The following is a 21,847-nucleotide window of genomic DNA, read 5'->3' as shown; positions in this document are numbered from 1 at the left end:
GCAGGCAGAAGACCAGAGCGGGGTGTCCATGAAGAAGAGGAGGGTTGAAGACGGGAGAAGGGGTCATCAGTGGGGGTGGAAGAGTCCTTGCCGAAGAAGTAGGCTCGGAGATGGAGATGGCGGAAGAAGAGTTCCGCATCATGGCGAACACGGATCTCGCTGAGGTGTGGGCGAGGGGGCACAAAGGTGAGGCCCTTACAGGCTAGTTGAGTTTAGCAGCTATTTAAGAAATTCTTCCTCATCTCTGCTTCAAGCTGGCTTCAATCATACAGATGCCCAAAAAGAACGTGGTAACCTGCCTCAATGATTATTGTCCAGATGCATTTGCATTCATTGTGATGGAGTGCTTCGAGGGGTTGGTCATGTAACATAACAACTCCTGCCTGAGGAGTGACCTGGATCCATTCCAATTTGCTTACCATTATAACAGGTCAATTGCAGATTCCACTTCTGTGGCCCTTTGCTCAGCTTTGAAACACCTAGACAGTGAAGATGCATACATCAGGATGCTCCCCGTTGCGTACAGCTCAGCATTCAACACTATCATCATCTCACAATTCATCACTGAGCTATGCTTCAATACCTCCCTGTGCAACTTCCTCACTGCCAGTACCCAATATGTAAGGATTGGCAACAAAATCTCCTCCGCCATCACCATCAGCACAGGTGCACAACAAGGCTGTGTGTTTAGCCCCCTGCTTATAGTAACATATATTTACTATGATAATAAATGTACTTTGAACTCTCTGTTATTTTCTGAGATATTTTTCACGCTGATCATTGCGAACACAGAAGTGTAAAGGAATGGCTGACAATAAGACGGCATTGTCAGGAGCTTCTTGCCACAGCCAAATATCAGGCTGCAAAACACAGTCATTTCCTGTGGAAATCAGACTGCAATCTCAGGCGCTGGTGTGTGATTAAAATGCAGAGGTTACAGCCAAGCTGTTCTCATCATGCAAGTCAGTGCAAGAAGCAACATCCTTATCTCCGAACAAAATGTCATTATGCAGCACATTAACAGATTATAATTCATAAAAACAAAATTAAGGTCTTATCTTTAGGCATAGTAAATCTGTTCAGTTACTCATTCAAATATGGTTAATGCTCCACACAGGTTAGCATATGATAAATGAGTTAGTTTATACTATAAATAAGCAACCACCTAGTCATAATGTAGTTATCTAATTGGTCTCTTCATGTCATGATCCAAAAAAAAGAGCATCAAAATTGGATAGCAAAATAATGTTTCCTTTGATCAATAAAATCTCTAATTGCTTAGAGATAGATGCCTGAAGTTTCCACTTATGTGCTAAGTGAAGCTGCAAAATCATCGCGTCCCAATAAACATGGCAGGTTGTTGGTTTTCTAAATCTTCCAACATCTGTACGTTTGGGACAAAACATACTTCATTTTGTGTGCTATAGAGGCTTGATAATCCTCACCAGGTTTTCAAACTTCAGCCCCAAGATGGAATCATCCAAAACATCAAAGCATCAAAGCTAAGCTTCACCACAGACGGCAGCCAATGCTAGGATTCAGAAAGCCAACCCGTGTAAAATGGGAGTCTAATACTCCACCACCTGAGCTAATGATCAGCTGGCAGTGGAGCATTTCAGAAAGATGAATCCGCTTCACAGTTCACAGTGTCACTCAGAAAGAAATATCTACACACACATATACACACACAAAAACTCCTCGAAGATGTAGCATCCTTATTCAAGTACCGGGTTATCAACTACACAAATATCCAATCGATCTTCCAAGGATATTAGTGCGTGAAGTATGACAGGGAAGGAAGCTGTAAATATTATCCTTCAGCAACAAACTTTATTTTCACTATCTTGACATCTGATAAGCCATCTGAATTAATTCTATTTTTTTTTCTTTCACCTTTGGAGGAATGTTTCAATTTGAGCAGATTTATTGATTTATCTTCTTTGTTTTTGCCTTTCCTGTGTGCTATGAAACCTCTGTATCCAGGTGACACTGCTCTTTTCTATTTCTTGTACGACCTGCCCTTTAACTGGGCTTTGAGCAAAACAGGTAGAGTCAATACTACATGGGTGAATTAGCATTTAACACTTAGCATAATGCAGTGCTCTCAGCAACCCCTAAAGACCAACTAAAGAGCACACAAACATGAGCCATGCAAAGTAATTTATCCTAAGAGTCAACAAGGACGTCATAATGCCAGAGTCACAAATGGTTCTGAAAGTCTTAATGAGATGTGGGTTACTCTCTGAGCACCTGCTATAAGCTAAATGTTCATATGGCAGGTAACATGCAGTCAAATTTCTTCCTTGGTTAAACATTATAATGCAGCTCACGTTTGCATACAGTGTTAGTTGGAAGTTGCTGTAATGGTTAGTATGAGGAACTTTTAAAGCACTTCCTCTTTCTTAAACTGGCTTTAGTGATGTCACTGTGATTACCAGTCAAATTGTGATGGTCTCTCTGCAAATAAGAAACTTCACTAAGTTACTTGCAGTTCATAAAACTAGCTCTCAGCAGAGCCCATCAATCCCATTCACCCCCACCTCCTCATTACATATCCAGATATATGGCCAGAATCAACTCCTGCCTAAGCAAGGACATGGGCCGGCTGCAATTTACCTCTCACCACAATAGGTCTAGAGTGGATTCAATCTCATTGGCTCTCCATTCAGTTATGGATCATCTAGAAAATAGCGATACCTACGTCAGACTGCTGTTTATTGATTACAGCTCAGCATTCACCACAATCATACCACATCAGATCTAAATAAGCTCCAGAACCTGGGCCTCCGTACCCCCCTCTGCAACTGGATTTTTGACCTCTTCACCGGGAGACCACAGTTTGTACAGGACGGGAAAAACATTACCTCCTCACTGCCAATCAACAATGGCGTACCTCAAGGATGCGTGCTTAGCCCCCTGCTCCTCTCTCTCTCTCTACACCCACCATTCTGTGGCTAGGCACAGTTCAAACACCATCACTGAATCTGCCGATGATCTAACAGAATTTCAGATGGTGACGAGGAAGTGTACAGGAGTGAGGTAGACCTGCTAGTTGAGTGGTGTCGCAACAACAACCTTGCACTCAACAACAGTAAGACCAATGAACTGATTGTGGGCTTCAGAAAGGGGAAGTCGAGGGAACACACACCAGTTCTCATCGAGGGATCAGCACTGGAAAGGGTGAACCCAAGTTCCTGGGTATCCAACATCTCTGAAGACCTATCCTGAGCCCAACATATTGACACACCTACAGAGAATGCACAGCAGCAACTATATTTCATCAGAAACTTGAGGAAATTTGGTATATCACCAGAGACTCTCACAAATTTCGACAGATATACCATGGAGAGCAATCTAACTTGCTGCACCACTGTCTGAAATGGAAGGGCCACCTCAAAGTATCGGAAAAAGATGCAGAAAGCTGCAGAATCAGCCAACTCCAACATGGGTGCTGGTTTCCCCAGCATTGAGGACATCTGCAAAAAGCCATTATCTTTCATTGAGGAGCCTGTCACCCAGGACATGCCCTCTTCACATTGCTATGATCCAGGAGGAGGTACAGCAGGGGTATATGGGATGTCCAGGGAGGGGTAGCACCCCTGGTGAAGGATCTTGTTGCATCCATTCTGGGACAGTTCGCTTACCTTTGGTCCTATCAGACACAACTCCCACCTGCGGCTCCAAGTAGCTGTTTGCGTGCGGCAGCAGCTGCACCCTAGCATACCACTTTGACAGGTGGGCCAAACCAAGTGAGGGTGGCTGACAGACTTGTATCCGAAGAGATAGGGACAGGCCTGTCCTAGCATGTGAAGTCAGCTCCGGCAGACTGCGTGGATGAGAGCTACAGTGAAATCCAGTGGCTAGGCAGGCAGTATTGAAACACTCTGTGGAGAGCAAAGGGCATGACAAGAAGAATTCATGGTCATTCACTGCAACTGAGGAAAACTCCAATTTGTGACACTTGTTTGTACCATACCACTGAACCTGGACTTCTGAGTTTGAGAGAGTGGAACTGCCCCAGTTCAATAGCTTTTCCACTTTAAAGACTCTTCCGGACAAGTTTCCTGTTATTGTTGCATAAGGTGGAAAACCACCATATATATTTTACTGTAATTTATAATTACTGTACATATTGCAACACACTGCTACTGCAAAACAACAAATTTCATGACATATGCCAGTAATACTAAAGCTGATTTTGATTCATTTCCCTGCAACCCTTTCTCTCTCAAGTGCTCATCAACTACTCTTTGATTTTTTGAGTATCTGTAGCCAATTAACTATTAATATATCTTTGGGATGTAGGAGGAACTCACATGATCAGAAGACGTGAATGCAAACACTTTGCACAGTCTGAGCCCGGAATAAGGGTCAAACCCAGGCAATGTGAGGCAGCAGCACTAACTGCTACACCACTGCACTACCTTGGTAGTTGCTAACATGGCAAACGTGTGATGGAAGTTGCTTGAAGCCACCACTATTCCTTGCACTCTTAAACTGCAGGAGACAACAGAGACTCAGGATGGCGTCAATTAGTTGATAAAGTTCATCTCACTGTGTTTTGCCCCCTTTTGATATGTATTGGTGATCTTCGCTTGAACAGAAAGAGCACTTTTTGGCATCTGCAGGAGAAATGGAACATGGAAGTGCTGAAGATATCATCAGGCTCCAAGAGGATACAGAAAAATCTGTGAAATGGGCAGACAGATGGCAAGTGAGGTGTGGTGTAGTGTAGAGAAGTGCAACAAGAAATATTTTGGTAAAAAGTATGAAGCAAGGCAATGCAATTGAAATGGAGACATGCATACAAAAATCTTAAGGACAGCCTGATGGTCAAAAAGTCTCCAGCCAAAAAGGAAGGGATTATTTGTAATGTTAACAGAGTCTCAAAGCACAAAAGCAAGAACATTATGATAAATCTTTATCCAATATTGTTTTGCCCTCAACTACAATCCAATTTGGGCACTGCCAGCAGGGTGTCAAGGCTTTCATTAATGGGAGAAGCTGGTGTTCTTTTTCTTTATCGGAGCAGGATACTGGGGGCAACATACACAAAATGCTGGAGGGACTCAGCAGCAGGTCAGGCAGCATCCACGGAAATAAACAGTCAATGTTGTGGGCCGAGACCCTTCTTCAGGGCTACAGAGAATGGACAGGTTTGTGGGTATTAATTGGCAAGCTTTAGCAAAGATGGCACAATATCTCAAATTAGTTGAATGGCTTCCTACAGCATATCATTCTAACATACTAGACTGGGTAAAACAGCTTGTGTTCTTGATTCTAGTATTGAATTCTTTATATATATGTTTCTATGTGCTGACATACAACTGTCAGCTGTCCTAGGGTTGATACATTAGTGTAGGCATGGATTACATTACAGAAGCAAAAGACAGAACAATCACGCGCCTCAGTCATTTACCAGCCCAGTCAAAGCAATCTCCATTTAAAGCAAACTAACAGTGAAGAACAATTCATTCAGGTTATTCATGAACTGCTTTAAGATAGAATGTGATAATTGCAATCATCCTGACAATGGTTCCTCAATCCACCCATTTCTTCAGAGGGATGTTGCTTCTTTGAGTGAAAGGAAGATAGTCAAACATTTACATGGCACTTTCGGTTTCCTTTTTGCACACTTTAACACTGAAGTGTACAGATGTACCAAAAATGGCAGCCAGTCAGACCACAGCAAAACCCCACAACTAATCAATGCCTCAATGACCTGATAAGCTGTGTCTTAACAATTTTGTATAAAAGGTAACACAGGTCAAGAAACTGGGGCTAGTTCCCCTGCTCTTTTCCAGAATCATGCACTGGGGTCCATAATGCTCACGCACGACAGTTGGAATCACAGATTCTCAATCCAAAATTTGGTAGATCTGTGTGGGTGTGGCATTCCCTCAGTACTATGTTGGAGGTATGACCAAGACTTTTACACTCAAACCTCCAAAGTGGGACTGCATCTCACAACTGTCTGATTCAGAAGCAAGAATGCTTTCATGTGAAGCACAGCGAACATACATGGTGAAAGAGGAGTTACTGAAATTATGTGACATCATGAATTATTTGACAGTTGCCAACCATGACTGATGGGACTACCACTTGTGAGGACTGATGTGTGTCATTTGGTTTATGTTTTCAGAAGTGTTGCATGGCTCATTCTCTTTAACATAAAACTGACCTCTAATCCAGGCTTTTGAATGAGCAACAGCTGCCAGAACAAAGCTCAGTTTCTCAGTTTCGAAGGCAACCTTAGGTTAGTCACGATGGTATTAACGCAGAATATTTGCAAAGTTGAAATAAGTAATCAAGTTATTTATTTAGCACTTTTTTCCTTCAAAAATAAAACAAGCTAATATGGAGCTTTTTGATAAGTTATTAATTTTCCATCTTGCTACACCACTGAAGATGTTTCAAAATCAGAGACAGGTTTAATATGGTTTCCTTAAAGGAAAATCCTGCCTGACAAACCTATTGCAATTTTTTGAGGAAATTACAAGTAGGCTAGACAAGGAAGGTGCAGTGGATGTTGTGTACAGTATTTGGATTTTCAGAAGGCCTTTGACAAGGTGCCGTACATGAGGCTGCTAAGCAAGATAAGAGCCCATGGAATTACGAGAAAGTTACATACGTGGATAGAGCGTTCGCTGATTGGCAGGAAACAGAGACTGGGAATAAAGGGATCCTATTCTGGTTGGCTGCCGGTTACCAGTGGTGTTCCACAGGGGTTTTGCACTTTGGTAGAAGAAACAAATGGGCAGACTATTATTTAAATGGGAAGAGAATTCAAAGTTCTGAGATGCAACGGGACTTGGGAATCCTTGTGCAGGATACACTTAAGGTTAACCTCCAGGTTGAGTTGGTGGTGAAGAAGGCAAATGCAATGTTAGCATTCATTTCTAGAGGAATAGAGTATAGGAGAAGGGATGTGATGTTGAGGCTCTATAAGGCACTGGTAAGACCTCATTTGGAGTACTGTGTGCAGTTTTGGGCTCCTTACTTAAGAAAGGACGTGCTGACGTTGGAGAGGGTTCAGAGAAGATTCACTAGAAATGATTCCGGGAAAGATAGGGTTAACATATGAGGAACGTTTGACTGCTCTTGGACTGTACTCCTTGGAGTTTAGAAGAATGAGGGGGGACCTCATATGTCCGAATGTTGAAAGGCATTGACAGAGTGGATGTGGCAAAGTTGTTTCCCATGATGGGGGAGTCTAGTATGAGAGGGCATAACTTAAGGATTGAAGGGCGCCCATTCAGAACAGAGATGCAAAGAATTTTTTTTTTAGCCAGTGGGTGGTAAATCTGTGGAATTTGTTGCCACGGACAGCAGTGGAGGTCAAGTCATTGAGTGTATTTAAGGCAGAGATTGATAGGTATCTGAGTAGCCAAGGCATCAAAGGTTATGGTGAGAAGGCGGGGGAGTAGGACTAAATGGGAGAATGGATCAGCTCATGATAAAATGGCAGAGCAGACTTGATAGGCCGAATGGCTGACTTCTGCTCCGTTGTCTTATGGTCTTATTATCACAGGCATACTATATGTCGTGAATTTTGTTGCCTTGTGGCAGCAGTACATTACAATACATAGACATATAAGCTATAAATTACAATAATAAGTATATATAAAAAATAAATTAACTAAGTTGTTCAGAAAGAAAGGGGTAAAAAATTCTGATGAAGTGTTTATGGGCTCATTGTCCATTCAGAAATTTGATGGTGGAGGGGAAGAAAGTATTCCTAAAATGTTAATTGTGTTTCTTTAGGTGGCTATACCTCCTCTTTGGTGGTAGCAATGAGAAGAGGGCATGCTTTGGGTGATGAAAGTCCTTAACGATGGACGCTACCTTTTTGAGGCATTGCCTTATGAAGGGGTCCTAAGTGTGGGGGAGGCTAGTGCCCATGATGGAGCTGACTGAGTTTACAACTGTCTGTAGCTTTCTTCGCTCCTGCGTAGTGGCCCCTCCACACGAGATGAAGATGCAGCCAATTAGAATGCTCTCCACGGCACATCTGTAGAAATTTGCAAGTATCTTTGGTGACATACCAATTCTCCTCAACTTCCTAATGAAATATAGCCACTGTCTATTTCGATTCTGCTTCTGTTTCAAAGGAGAGCTGGGGGATATTGGTAGCAGCATTAGCAGTGGAGTATACAGAATAAAGGAGGCCCTTTTGACACTGATGGGGCTTGCCACCATTCTGACCACAGATCTCATGAACTGGAAACTTCAGCTCCAGGGACACTGTGGTCTGGCTCAAACGTTTATTCACCTATGTGACCACGAGGATCCCTATTCCTTTTTCTGGAGACAGAGTTACCTTACCACTATAACTAAAAATAGCAAGTAACATGAAAACAACCCTTAACACTCTCCACAGAGAGACAGTCTACAAAGTTGATGAGCTGGATCAGGGTCTACTGATTCCTCAGTTAACGGTCGAAGTCCATGGCATAAAAAAAGATTGGGAACCCCTGGGCTGAAAGAAGCAAACAAGAATATTTCTAAAGAACCAATGCTCTAAGTTCCACCATTGCCACAGTCCCTCAACTTGTACAGATGAAAGCAATTTCAGTCTTCTTATCGGAAACATTCCAAAACTGCCATGAAGGATAAAATATCTTTAAGCAGTAAATAATCAGTAAGATGCATTGAATTTTAGTATGAAACAAATAATGTTTCAGTGGCTCTTCCATACGCATGGGTAGCATATCCATACTAGTTTTGTTTGTTTGCCTTTAGTTTGTACTGCAAAAGAATGCACCCAAAGAAACAGTCAAATTCAGGACAGATGCTCTTGTTTCCTCCCACATTCCAAACACGTTTGGTAAGAGTTATTGAGTTGTGGGAATGCCATGCTGGCACCAGAAGCTTGGCAATACTTGCAGGTTGCAAGGCATAATCCTTGCCGATTTGATTTGTTGCAAATGACACACTTACGTTTCAATGTAGATGTCACAAATAAAGCTAATCTTTTATCTTTGAGATTCTTTGCAAGTGCATATTATACCAAGTTGTGTCAGGTGCTTAAAGTTAGTTCCATTGTTATCATGCAAATGCTTATCATGTCCACAATGGCATTGGGCCAGATCTTGTTCATTCATTCTTGCCAACACTTCCACTGAAAGCTGCCATTTTGTTCCTCCTCTTTGTCTAAATTGTCTTTTGAAGCTGTGCATTTTACTGTCTGCTCTCCTGCTGGAGTCACTCACATGCACCAACATATTGATCTGAAGATAGTAACCTCCCTGGGAAATAAATCAATGATTCAACATTGAGACAGAAGTGATTCTGCAGATGCTGGAAATCTTGAGCGACATACACAAAACCCTGGGGGAGCTCAACATCTCAGGCAGCATCCATAGAAGGAAATGAACAGATAACATCTCCGGCCAAAACCCTTCATCAGAACCTTAATTAGGATGGTATGGTAGTGTAGCAGTTAATACAATCGCCTTATAGTGCCAGTGATCACCGATCACAGTTTAATTCCCACTGCTGTCTGCAAGGAATTTGTATGCTCTCGCCATGACTGTGTGGGTTTCCTCAGCATGTTCTGGTTTCCTCCCACATTCCAAAGATGTATGGTTACGATTAAGTTTAGTGAGTTGTGGGCGTTCTATATTGGTGCTGAAAGTGCGGCAGCGCTTACAGGCTGCTCCATGCACAATCCGCAGACTGAATTGGTCATAAACACACAATGACGCACTTCACTGTATGTTTCAATGTACACGTGACGAGGAAAGCTCATTTTTATATTTATCTTTAGATGCTGCCTGACCTGGTGAGTTGCCCCAGCATTTTGTGCGTGTGATCCAACATTTAATTGGATTCTTACTGTTCACTAAAAACAAACACTAACATTTAGGTTAGGAGAATTTCTTTTGCTTGCGCTGGTTAGGATGTACATCCTAAGGGAAAAGTGCAGGTAAATAGTGCTTATTTTTCTTTATCTTAATGATATAGGGTCAGCAGGTTAACCCTGTGGTTAAGAAGGCATACAGTGCATTGGCCTTCATCAACTGTGGGATGGAGTTTAAGAGCTGAGAGGTAATGTTACAGCTATATAGGACCCTGGTCAGACCTCACTTGGAGTACTGTGCTCAGCTCTCGTCACTTCACCACAGGAAGGATGTGGAAACCATAGAAAGGGTGCAGAGGAGATTTACAAGGATGTTGTGTGGATTCTGGGAAATGACATGAGAATAGGCTGAAGTGAACTCCTGCTTTTCTCCTTGGAGCAGCGGAGGATGAGAGGTGAGTTGATAGAGGTGTATAAGATGATGAGAGGCATTGATCATGTGGATAGCCAGAGGCTTTTTCCCAGGGCTGAAATGGCTAGCACAAGCAGGCACAGTTTTAAGGTGCTTGGAAGTAGGTACAGAGGAGATGTCGGGGTAAGTTTTTTTTACGCAGAGAGTGGTGAGTGCATGGAATAGGCTGCTGGCGATGGTGGTGGAGGCAGATACGATAGGGTCTTTTAAGAGATTCCTGCATGGGTACATGGAGCTTAGAAAAATAGAGAGCTATGGGTACCCCTAGGTAATTTCTGAAGTAAGTACATGTTCAGCACAGCACTGTGGACTGAAGGACCTGTATTGTTCTGTAGTTTTCAATGTTTCTAGTCTAAATTAAGTTCTAGAATGTCAAGATGGTTTTAACTACATTTATTTGCTATTTTTAATTAGTCAAACAGGTTTGAGTTCTTTTCAAAAATCTTTAATTAGACAAACTTAAAAACAGTCCAAAGGCTGGTGATGGCCTTAAGTTGTCAAAATATCAGAGCAAATGGGGAAAGGACTTCACAACATGAAGGACTACTCTCTTCCTCACAGCACACCTCTCAGGGGCATAGGGTCAACTGGGTTGGCCCTCCATTCTCATCAGGTGTGTCACCTCTACAGCTGATAAATTCAGGCAGCAGAATGAATCCTTTATTGTACCTCAATCGTATCACCACAACTGATTTTTTTCTTAGGCTTCATGTCATGGTCACTACCTGACTGGCAGACCACAGTCTGTGCAGCTTCAGAGCTGTGTGTTATTTACAGCTACTTACAATATACTTTAATGATTTAGAAGAAGCGATTAAAAAGTAACATTAGCAAATTTGCCGATGACACAAAGCTGGGTGGCAGTGTGAAATGTGTGGAGGATGTTGTGGTAATGCAGGATGACTTGGACAGGTTGGGTGAGTGGGCAGATGCATGGCAGATGCAGTTTAATGTGGATAAATGTGAGGTTATCCACTTTGGTGGCAAGAACAGGAAGGCAGATTACTATTTGAATGGTGTCAAGTTAGGAAAAGGGGAAGTACAACGAGATCTAGGTGTCCTTGTTCATCAGTCACTGAAAGTAAGCATGCAGGTACAGCAGGCAGTGAAGAAAGCTAATGGCATGTTGGCCTTCATAACAAGGGGAGTTGAGTATAGGAGCAAAGAGGTCCTTCTGCAGTTGTACAGGGCCCTGGTGAGACCACACCTGGAGTACTGTGTACAGTTTTGGTGTCCAAGTTTGAGGAAGGACATTCTTGCTATTGAGGAAGTGCAGCGTAGGTTCACGAGGTTAATTCCCGGGATGGCGGGATTGTCATATGTTGAAAGATTGGAGCGACTGGGATTGTATACACTGGAATTTAGAAGGATGAGAGGGGATCTGATTGAAACATATAAGATTATTAAGGGATTGGACATGCTAGAGGCAGGAAACATGTTCCCGATGTTGGGGGAGCCCAGAACCAGAGGCCACAATTTGAGAATAAGGGGTAGGCCATTTAGAACGGAGTTGAGGAAAAACTTTTTCATCCAGAGAGTTGTGGATCTGTGGAATGCTCTGCCTCAGAAGGCAGTGGAGGCCAATTCTCTGGTTGCTTTCAAGAAAGAGTTAGATAGAGCTCTTAATGATAGCAGAGTCGAGAGATATGGGGAGAAGGCAGGAATGGGGTACTGATTGTGGGTGATCAGCCATGTTCACAGTGAATGGCAGTGCTGGCTCAAAGGGCCGAATGGCCTACTCCTGCACCTATTGTCTATTGTTAGACGTGGCTATAAGCAGCACTAGGGCCCCACAGAGGACTTTATTGGCTCCCTTCTTGTTTGCCTGGTATATCTTGGACTTTAGATACAACATTGAGTCATGTCATCTGCAGAAATTCTCTGATGACTCAGCAAATGTTGGGTGCATAAAGGGAGGATGGGAGGATGAATACAGAGAACTTTGTCAAGTGGTGCAAGCTGAATCATCTGCAACGCAACATCAGTAAGACAAAGGAGATGGTGATGGACTTTAGGAAGACTAAGCCTGCATTGCTCCCTGTTACTATTGATGGTAAGGACATTGTTGTGGTGAGCACCGACAAGTGCCTGCGGGGGCACCTGGATGACAGACTTGAGTGGAGCACCAACACAGAGGCTGTGTACAAGAAGGGCTTGAATCACCTCTACTTCCTCAGGAGACTGAGGCCCTCTGGAGTATGCATGCCTCTCCTTCACCTGTTCTACCAGTCTGTAGTCCCCAGTACAATCTTCTATGTAGTGGTGTGCTGGGGCAATGGCATCAACACGGGTGATGCCCACAGGCTCAATGAACTGATTAGAAAGGCTGGCTCTGTTACAGGAGTCAAACTGGGCACACTGGGGGCTATGGTAGAACAAAGGACCCTACGGAAAATCCTGGCAATTCTGGACAATGTTTCTCACCCACTGCATGCCAGCTTGGCTGAACACAGGAGCACTTTGAGTAATAGACTACAATAACTGTGTTGCTCCAAAGAGCGCTACATGCGGTCATTCTTAACCTCGGCCATTAGGGTCTATAATGAGTCAACCTATAGCCGGGGAAGTGAAGTCCCCTACTGTGAGACTGTTTGAGGTAACTTATTATTTATTCATTCTTACTTCTCTTCTAATATTTGTATATTTGTGTTCCTGTGCACTTGTAATGCTACGGTGACACCGATTAATGAAGTATCTATCTATAATTTATTCCATTAATGCATTCAATCAACACACACAAAATGCTGGTGGAATGCAGCAGGCCAGGCAGCATCTATAGGAAGAGGTACAGGCGACGTTTTGGGCATTTTGTGTGTTGCTTGAATTTCCAGCATCTGCAGATTTCCTCATGAATGCATTCAATCATTGGGTTTCTTCCACTGTGCTTTCAACAATTTTTTTTAAAACTTGGCTCGTACCTGCCAACCTCCAAGAAAGATTTTCAGTAATGCTTTTCACGTTGAGGGAAAAATCAACAAATTACCTGTTACTGTTTCACTGTACAACCTATTTTGATTGGAACTCTCATAAACTGTATTATAGTGACTGGGTAATCTGTTTCAATGATGGTATTTGATTATAAAATTGACCATGACATTGAGAACAATATTGTTGCTCATCTACCATTCAGACTATTTTATATACTGTATATCTGATTGAACAGAAAAAGACATAGGATTAACATCTCTACTATAACTCAGATCCTTGGACAGTCATTCTTCAGTGAGCTAGATTATCATGCTCAAATTTCTGCTATAGGACCTGATCCCATCATCTATGATCCAGGGAAGATACTCACCAACGGAGTCACAGCAAACATCAATGTGGCCACTTGGCGGAGTTCAATCATTGACTGGTGAAGAAGGAATTCCTGAGAAGCAATCATAACCTTGCCTGCATCATCCAAACACCAATAACAAATTCACTGAAAATAGGTTTACTACGTTTTATACATATACACTCAATAGCCACTTTACTAGATACCTATGTACCTAATAAAGTGGCCAGTGAGTGTACGCTTGGGGTCGTCTGCTGTTGTAGCACATCCATGTCGAGGATGTGCATCCAGATATATTTTTCTGCACACCAATGTTGCAACTTGTGGTTGTTTGAGTTACCACCACCTGCCTGTCAGCTTAAACCAGTCTGGCCGTTCTTCACAGACCTGTCTCACTAAGAAGGCATTTTCACCCAAAGAACTACTACTTACTGGATGTTTTTCCCCATAGCATTCCCTATAAACTCTACAGGCTGCTGTGCATGAAAATCCCAGGAGATCAGCAGTTTATGATACTCAAACTACTCCATCTGGCACCAACAGTCATTCCACGGTCAATTTCACTTAGAACATACTTCTTCCCCATTCTGATGTGTGATCAGAAGAACAAATTAACCTGTTGACCATACATTTATGTTTTAATGCACTGAGTTGCTGCTACCTGATTGGCTGATTCGATATTTGCATTAACAAGATGTACAAGTGTACCTAATCAAAGTGGCCACTGAGTGTGTATGTAGTTGAACTGATCCACCTGTGATGAACATATTGGGGATAACTTACTTAAGCTGCCAAGCAGGAAGTTAATGGGATCAGGCCAACAATCTGATTTGCATTACCTATTTTAATCTCCATTAAAACCATTGCAGATTTGAACATCAAAGCAGCATCTGGCCCAGTTGTTTAATATTGAGGTTTCTGGCTTTATGTTTAAATATAGCTTTGCTTTCGCTTTATTTTAACCAAGGTGAATTTATATGTGCAAATAGCAAGGTTTTTGAGATAATTTATAATACATCTCATGGTCTGCTCTGGAATTATCAATGGATGAATTAGTGAGAAAATAAAGAAGAGTTAAAATGGAAGTGTAGTTGTTAACATAGTTGCATAGGTTCACATATAAGGGATAAAGGATTGGCACTGACAAAACATTCTGGATATGCAATATCTATAATCTGTGAAGACTAGTACCAAGTTTTCTCAGCAGATCACATTAACAAGACACCAAAATTAGCTACATGTCCTTTCCAATCAAAATTACATATTTCTCTGCCATTTGGCACTTGAGCACTTAAAATATTTTAACTCTTGACAAGTAACAAGATAAGAAATAGTGTATTAACCAGTTACAATATCAGATTACAAACTGTGACAACAAAAAGTAAACTAAAAACCGCAAACTGAGTTGTTGGGAAGACATTGGCTAACAACCGCTATTCCTAGAAGCTTGTATGGGTTTGGTTGCTAGTTACATGCATCTCCACACATGTAGTCTAATTATTTACCATTTAATTTGAGGAAGTTCAAAGTCTTGGTAACTCATAGGTCCAGCTACAGCTGACAGATTTCCTTCCCTGAAGGGCATTAGTGAACCATATACCTTCTCATGGCAATCTAACAGATTCATGACCCCAGTACAAAAACTAGAGTTTTTTTAAAATCCCCAAACTTACTTACTTGACTTTAAATTCTGACCGCCATTTGAACTTATATGTTTTTGGAACGCTCCTCGAACTTACAAACGCACTTTTGTTCACCTTTAAGCCCTCAAGAATGAGCAAATGATTACTCAGAAACATTTTTGGGCACAATTACGTATATATGTGGTTAGGTGGTCATATTGCAATTAACCAGTGGGATCATGGAGACAATTTTTCAAAGGCTTTCTGCAACACAGTGTACTTACCATCACATTGTCAAACATCATCATTATACGAATCAGAATCAAAATCAGGTTTAATATCACCGGCATGCGTTGTGAAATTTGTTGTCTATGCAGCAGTAGTACAATGCAATACATAACAATAGGAAAAAATGTGACTTACGGTTATGTGTGTATATATTAAACAGTAAAATTAAATAGGTAGTGCAAAAATAGAAAGTAGTGAGGTAGTGTTCATGGGTTCAATAGCCATTCAGAAATCAGATGGCAGAGGGGAAGAAGCTCTTCCTGAATCATTGAGTGAGTGTCTTCAGGTTTCTGTACCTCCTTCCTGCTAGTAGCAATGAGAACAGGGCATGACCTGCATAATGGGGGTGCTTAATGGTGGATGCCACTTTCTTGATACTACAGAGCCTAGTGCCCATTATGGAGCTGACTAAGTTTGCAACTCTCTGCAACTTATTTCGATCATGTGCGGTGGCCACTCCCAACTCCATGATGCAGCCAGTTGGAATGCTCTCCACAGTACATGCTTGCTATACACATTATATCTGATGAGAACCGAGTGCTGTTCCCATCAGAACTGTCTGCCCACTACTCTGCTCTCTTACTCTCTTCCAAGGCCATATAACTGTGCTGACTTTTGCTCAATAGTTTTCCTGCCGCACATCACTGGAGACAGCATGGTAGAAGTCAACCATAGCATGTCACAGGTTCTACCCTTTGCCTCTTGACTTCATCTTCTCCTCTTCTTCAGTACAATTATCTCCTCTTTCTTTGTTACTCAATAACATCCTTTTCAACCATCCTTCACAGTAAAAGAAGGCTCTGGTTTGGTCCATTAGTAATTATAATCAGCTGACAGCAGGAATGGAGAGATAGTAAAAATGTTGGCGGATGAAATGAGTGTATTGACTGAAAAACAGAGGAGAGGGAGAGAGAGAGACAGACAGAGACGGGGAACAAATGAAGATAGTAAAGTTATACAAATGGAGGGAAGAGAAAAAGGTAGAATGGGCTTTCAGTAAAGAAGTGGGAGAACAAAGATTGTAGGGAATGGAGAGGGAAGGAGAGATAAAAGGCTGAGTAGTGATTATGAGGAATACAATGAAGAGTAGTGGCAGAAAATGACTAAAAGATACAATGAAAGAGAACAGGATGAAGCTGGGTTTAACTGCAGACAGGTGTCAGTTTGACTTGATTAGAGAATTGACTGCCAATATCAAGAGAAATGAATGGGTGTACTCTTTGAACAAGCTAACGGGACGACTCTGGAAGTTGGGCTACTGTCGTAACTTCTGGTAATTTACTGATACAACTAGCCTGTTGAACATCAAAAGCAAAGCTTTAAAATATGAGCTCAGAAAGCATTAATGTCAACATCCTTAAAATTGATCTCATAATGCAAAAATTCAAAGTTCTTTCCATTTAGCTCATACTCTTTCGATATCAATGAAACAAATACTGGAAACATTACAAGTTCATGCAACATTTAAGAGTCTGGAAATCAGGGGAGCCCTGAAGACATTGGCAGATGCTCAAACCATGCATCAGAAACATAACAAATTAACAATGGATGATCCCCGGCAGATTACTGAGACACTGTGCATGTGTAAGGGTGCTACAAACATAAGGAGAAATTGTTTAAAGTCTTCACAATGTGCATCATTTTCTCCTGTTGGGCTTTTGGTTATTATTAGAAGGACAATTCTATTTTTTTATTAGCATTGTTGTTATGTGGGCTGAGCTTTTATCGCCTTTATGTATCAAGATAAGGAAAAGAAAATGGGATTTTAAAATAGTTTTGTCGATAAAATTTGGGACTACAGCAGACAGGAAAAATTCCACTATGGTGTAATGTAGTCAGAATCATGATTTTGTTTTTGGTTGTGAAACATTCTGTATCATTTTATATATTGTGACTGTACCTTCCTCATAAAGGATCAAATTTGTGGGGCTTCATAAGTCATGACAAACTGTAAAAAAAAATTGTCCTTCATCCCAGTCACTCACAGTTTGCAACCACTGCTTTTCTGCAGTGCACGCACACTCAAGTCCCAGAAGAACAGGCCTGTTCAAGTCTTACATCAATGCTTTCGGTACTAAATTCATTTCTGCCGGGAGCCTAGTGAATCTGAACCTTCCAGAATCATTTGGCCCCTATTACCAGAAGGCTTTGCACTTAAATAGGTCATAACTCCTGCTAATAGGCTCCATAATCAGAGCCGAATCGAACAAAGAGGCCCAGGACATCCTGCCATCATTCATCCTTACTTTCAATCAACTCTTATCAGCACGGCAGAATCATTATTTCTGGCCAACTACCATTGTTATTTCTTAATTGTCCCTTACTACAGAGAGTCAGTAAGCTGTTGATATTCCTTGCTGTTTGTTTCATTATTTATATTTGATATTTTCACTGTTCATTCTGAGTAATTTTAATCAAAAATACTCACATAAAAATATTTTACCACAAATCATAAAGATCTGAAAATACTCCACAAACAATAACGAATTTCTTTACTGCGGTGACTCTCGCTGGCTATACATGATGGGATTATTTCAGCAGCAGTAGAGGTTAAGAGGGGATGTTTTTCCTCTTTAAAATTTTTTTTTATATATAGGATGAGGAGGAGCAGGGAATTTCTTTACACCTGGGAGACAGTGATCAGTAGCAACAATAGTATTCCTCCTGCGAGTGCACATCTCACACAACCTCTCATGGTCCCAGAATACACTCTGCACGATCGAGAAGGCTCACCGATACCTCTTCTTTTTGAGGAGGCTGAAGAGAAATGGACTACGCACATCAATGCTCACAACCTTCTACAGATACGCAGCGGGGAGGATGCTAACACGCTGGATCAACTGCATGGTCGGAACCTGCACCACGGCAGACAGGAAGGCTCTGAAGCAGGTAGTCAAAACTGTCCATCATATCACCTGCATCAGCCTCCCCATTGCCAAGGATGTATATACAGAACAGTGCAGAACAACGCCAGCAATACCAGAAGGATCCCACCCACCCTCCACATGGACTGTTTGTTCCACTCCAATTAGGGTGGAAGTTACATAGTATTCATGACAGGACCCCCTCCCCACAGAGTCAAAAACAGTTACTTTCTCCAAGCAGTAAGGCTGATCAACACTTCCAGCCACTAACCCACCCCTCCACACCCCCCACCACCAGTACAGGTGCCCCCACTTTTCGAACATTCGCTTTACGAAACCTCACTGTTACGAAAGACCTACATTAGTACCCTGTTTTTGCTTTCAGAAGGTGTTTTCACTGTTACGAAAAAAATCAGCGCATGATAAAAGGCAGCGCGCACCCCGAGCAGCCGCTCTCCTCCAGATTCGGAACAGCATTGCTTAAACACATAGCATTGAGCAGCCATTAGCAAGATGAGTTCTAAAGTATCGGAAAAGCCTGAAAGAGCTCGTAAGGGTGTTACACTTCGCGTAAAACCAGACATAATTAAGCATTTTGATCGTGGTGGACGAAGTAAGGACAACATGAGTTTGGCTTGTGGAAGCTGACGAAGATGATGTTGAAGAGGTTTTGGCCCCCATGACCAAGAACTGATAGATGAAGAGCTGATGCAATTGGAAGAGGAAAGGATAACAATCGAAACCAAATTCATTAGCAAAATGAACGTGAAGCAACTGCGTGAGATTTTCACTGCAATGATAAAGTACAACTTTAATTTTGAAAGGGTACGTCGGTTTAGGGGATATTTGCAAGATGGTTTGAGTCCTTACAAAGAACTGTATGACAGAAAAATGCGCAAGGCTCAGCAGTCAAGCAAGTCTTCCACATCAGCCACAGCAGATGACGAACCTCGACCTTCGACATCGAGGCGGGCAGTCATAGGAGAAGATGAGCCGACTGCTCTAATGGAAACAGACGACGAGATGACACCCCAGTGTCCCACCACCCCAACCCCTGGGCCATGGACAGATACCGATTTGCGGAGAATGCAGTGGTAGCCGGGAGGCATACAGTACATCTTTAAGAAAAAAGCCGAAATAAACATGCTAATTAATTAGGTGTCGCCCCACACGTAAATGTCGGCCCAGATCAGAGGCGATGCAATCGGCAATCGGCACTGATCTAGGCCGATAATTACGTGTCGGGCAGCACCTAATCAATTAGCATGTTTATTTCGGCTTTTTTCTTAAAGATGTGCTATGTGCCTTCTGGCTACCGTTGGACTCCTGCGTGCCTCGCGGCAATGTATCGGTTGGCGGCCTGGAGGGTGGGAGTCACTGCACCACCTCAACCTGCGACGACTCAGTCTAACACAACATCATCAGTGTGCTCGGCGCTGGCTTCCCAATTCCAGTAAGTGACACTACACTACATACATTTTTTCTACTTTATATAGGCTGTGTATTTATCATCTTATTCCTGCTTTTACTATATGTTACTGTTATTTTAGGTTTTATGTGTTATTTAGCATGATTTGGTAGGTTATTTTTGGGTCTGCGAACGCTCACAAAATTTTCCCATATAAATAAATGGTAATTGCTTCTTCGGCTTACGAACCGTTTCATAGGAATGCTCTACCTTCGTATGGCAGGGGAAACCTGTACTTTATCATTTCCTGTCAGTCACCTTATGTACCGACACTCCTGTGCCCAGCATCACTTCATGAACATACTATCAATGTATACAAGCTATCTTATGTATTTATATTTATTGTCTTTTTATTATCGTGTTCTTTACCTTATTTTTTTGTGCTGCAGCGGATACAGAGTAACAATTATTTTGGTCTCCTTTACACTGGTGTACTGTATTTGACAATCAGCAATCTTGAATCTTGAATATAATAACACTGGACAACAAAGATTTTACTTCCTGAATACCTTTAGGTGTATCTTATGAATTTTGGGCTACTGATCATGAAAATCACAAGAAATTTCCCTATTACACACCATTTTTAAAATAAACTTATGTTTATTATTTCAATTCATAATTCAAGTCAATTAAAATGTTGCCTACAATGTAAGCTGGAAAGTTTCCTATCTTGTCCAGGCATCATGCTTAGGCGACACAGCTATTGCATGGCAGGACAGGTTTTAGTAATAATCATTGAGTTCAAGACTGTAAGGATGGAATTTGCTATCACCAGGCACAAAAATTTCTATGAAGGATTTTGATATTTGAGACAGATGCTTCCCAGAATAACTGATACCAAGATTAAGGAAAGCATTTTTGCTGGTCCACAAATCAAACAGGTCATCAGTGACAGGCAATTTGAAGAATTTCTAGTGGGACCGGAGAAAATTACATCGAGGCTTTCAAGGAAGTTGTTGAAATTTTTCTCGGCATCTACAGAGCACCAAACTACATGCAGCTGGTTGAAAGCATTTTTCAAGCATTTAAAACAATGAAATGCAACATATCACTAAAGATTCATTTTCTGCATTCCCATTTAGACTTCTTCCCTGCAAATCTTGGTGCTGTTAGTGACGAGCATGGTGAAAGGTTTCACCAGGCCCTTGCGGTCATGGAGAAAAGATACCAGGGCAACTGGAATCCATCAATGCTGGCGAATTATTGTTGGATACTTAAGTGAGAAGGCTCAGGCACTGAGTACGAATGAAAATCATTAACAAAATATTTTTAACTTAGTTGAACTATTGCAAAGCATCAGCACCATTATGCAATTAAACACATTATATTCAATAAAAGTTAATTTGTTGTTTCTCCAAATTCCTATGCGATACAAGTAGTCTGAAATTATTTTTGTGTTCATCTTCAAGCAGTCTATCATAAACAAAAAAAAATTCTGAGGAAGCAACACTTCTGAAAAAATTTGTTATCCAGTGTAATGATAGCATAGGAATATTAGAGATTGGAAGTGAAATTACTCCCGGTGGCGAATTGCAGAAAGTTTGCGAGGGAGGGATAAATAAATAGAGAAAGAGACTATGGAAGTGGGATGAAAATTTGGAAGAGTTCATATGCACCAAACAGGCCTCAAGTAAACATCACTGAATCAACACCAGCCATTTTGTAGCTTGATCCTACATAGAAACAAGAACGGCCTCTGTTTTCGATGGTATTGCTGGCTAAATCAACTTTAAGTCAAGGGGTAAAGAAATTAAACTCATACTTTAATTACTGCCTTTTACATCCATGGGACCAATCAAAACATACTGTACCACAGCCAAAGTTTGAAGAAAGTGAGCTTTTGTCACCTAAATCAGAACTAGATATACGTGTGTATAGTTGAATGACAATAAACTGAACTTGAAATAGATATTTGTAGATCCTGGGTAAAGATATTTGACCCACAGATGGTGATTGAGAGCAGGGTCTGATCTTTGAAGCCCTACATGCGTGGAAGATTGCCTATCGCGTTTACCTTCCCAAAAAGTTACTTTTGAAACTTAAGTAGATGGAAT

At 41.6% G+C, this 21,847-nt stretch overlaps 1 protein-coding gene across 11 annotated transcripts in view; it reads right to left on the bottom strand.

Moving 5' to 3' along the window:
• The window catches only part of auts2a (activator of transcription and developmental regulator AUTS2 a), a 1,190,979-nt gene that overhangs the window by 486,796 nt on the left and 682,336 nt on the right, over positions 1-21,847 (bottom strand). The window contains exon 1 of one of the 11 annotated variants that reach the window (XM_072242939.1): positions 3,645-3,973. The exons of the other annotated variants lie outside the window; for them this stretch is intronic. Within the exon in view, the coding sequence (XP_072099040.1) occupies positions 3,645-3,806 (162 nt within the window). The 5' untranslated portion in view covers positions 3,807-3,973. Of the gene's footprint in view, positions 1-3,644; positions 3,974-21,847 lie in introns of those variants that run through there. 11 annotated transcript variants of the gene reach the window in all.

This window comes from Mobula birostris, chromosome 25 (genome assembly GCF_030028105.1).
Source record: "Mobula birostris isolate sMobBir1 chromosome 25, sMobBir1.hap1, whole genome shotgun sequence".
In the NCBI taxonomy this organism is placed as follows: Eukaryota; Metazoa; Chordata; class Chondrichthyes; order Myliobatiformes; family Myliobatidae; genus Mobula; species Mobula birostris.
The sequence above is the reverse complement of the archived record's forward strand: the minus strand, read 5'-3'. Positions and strand labels throughout refer to the sequence as shown.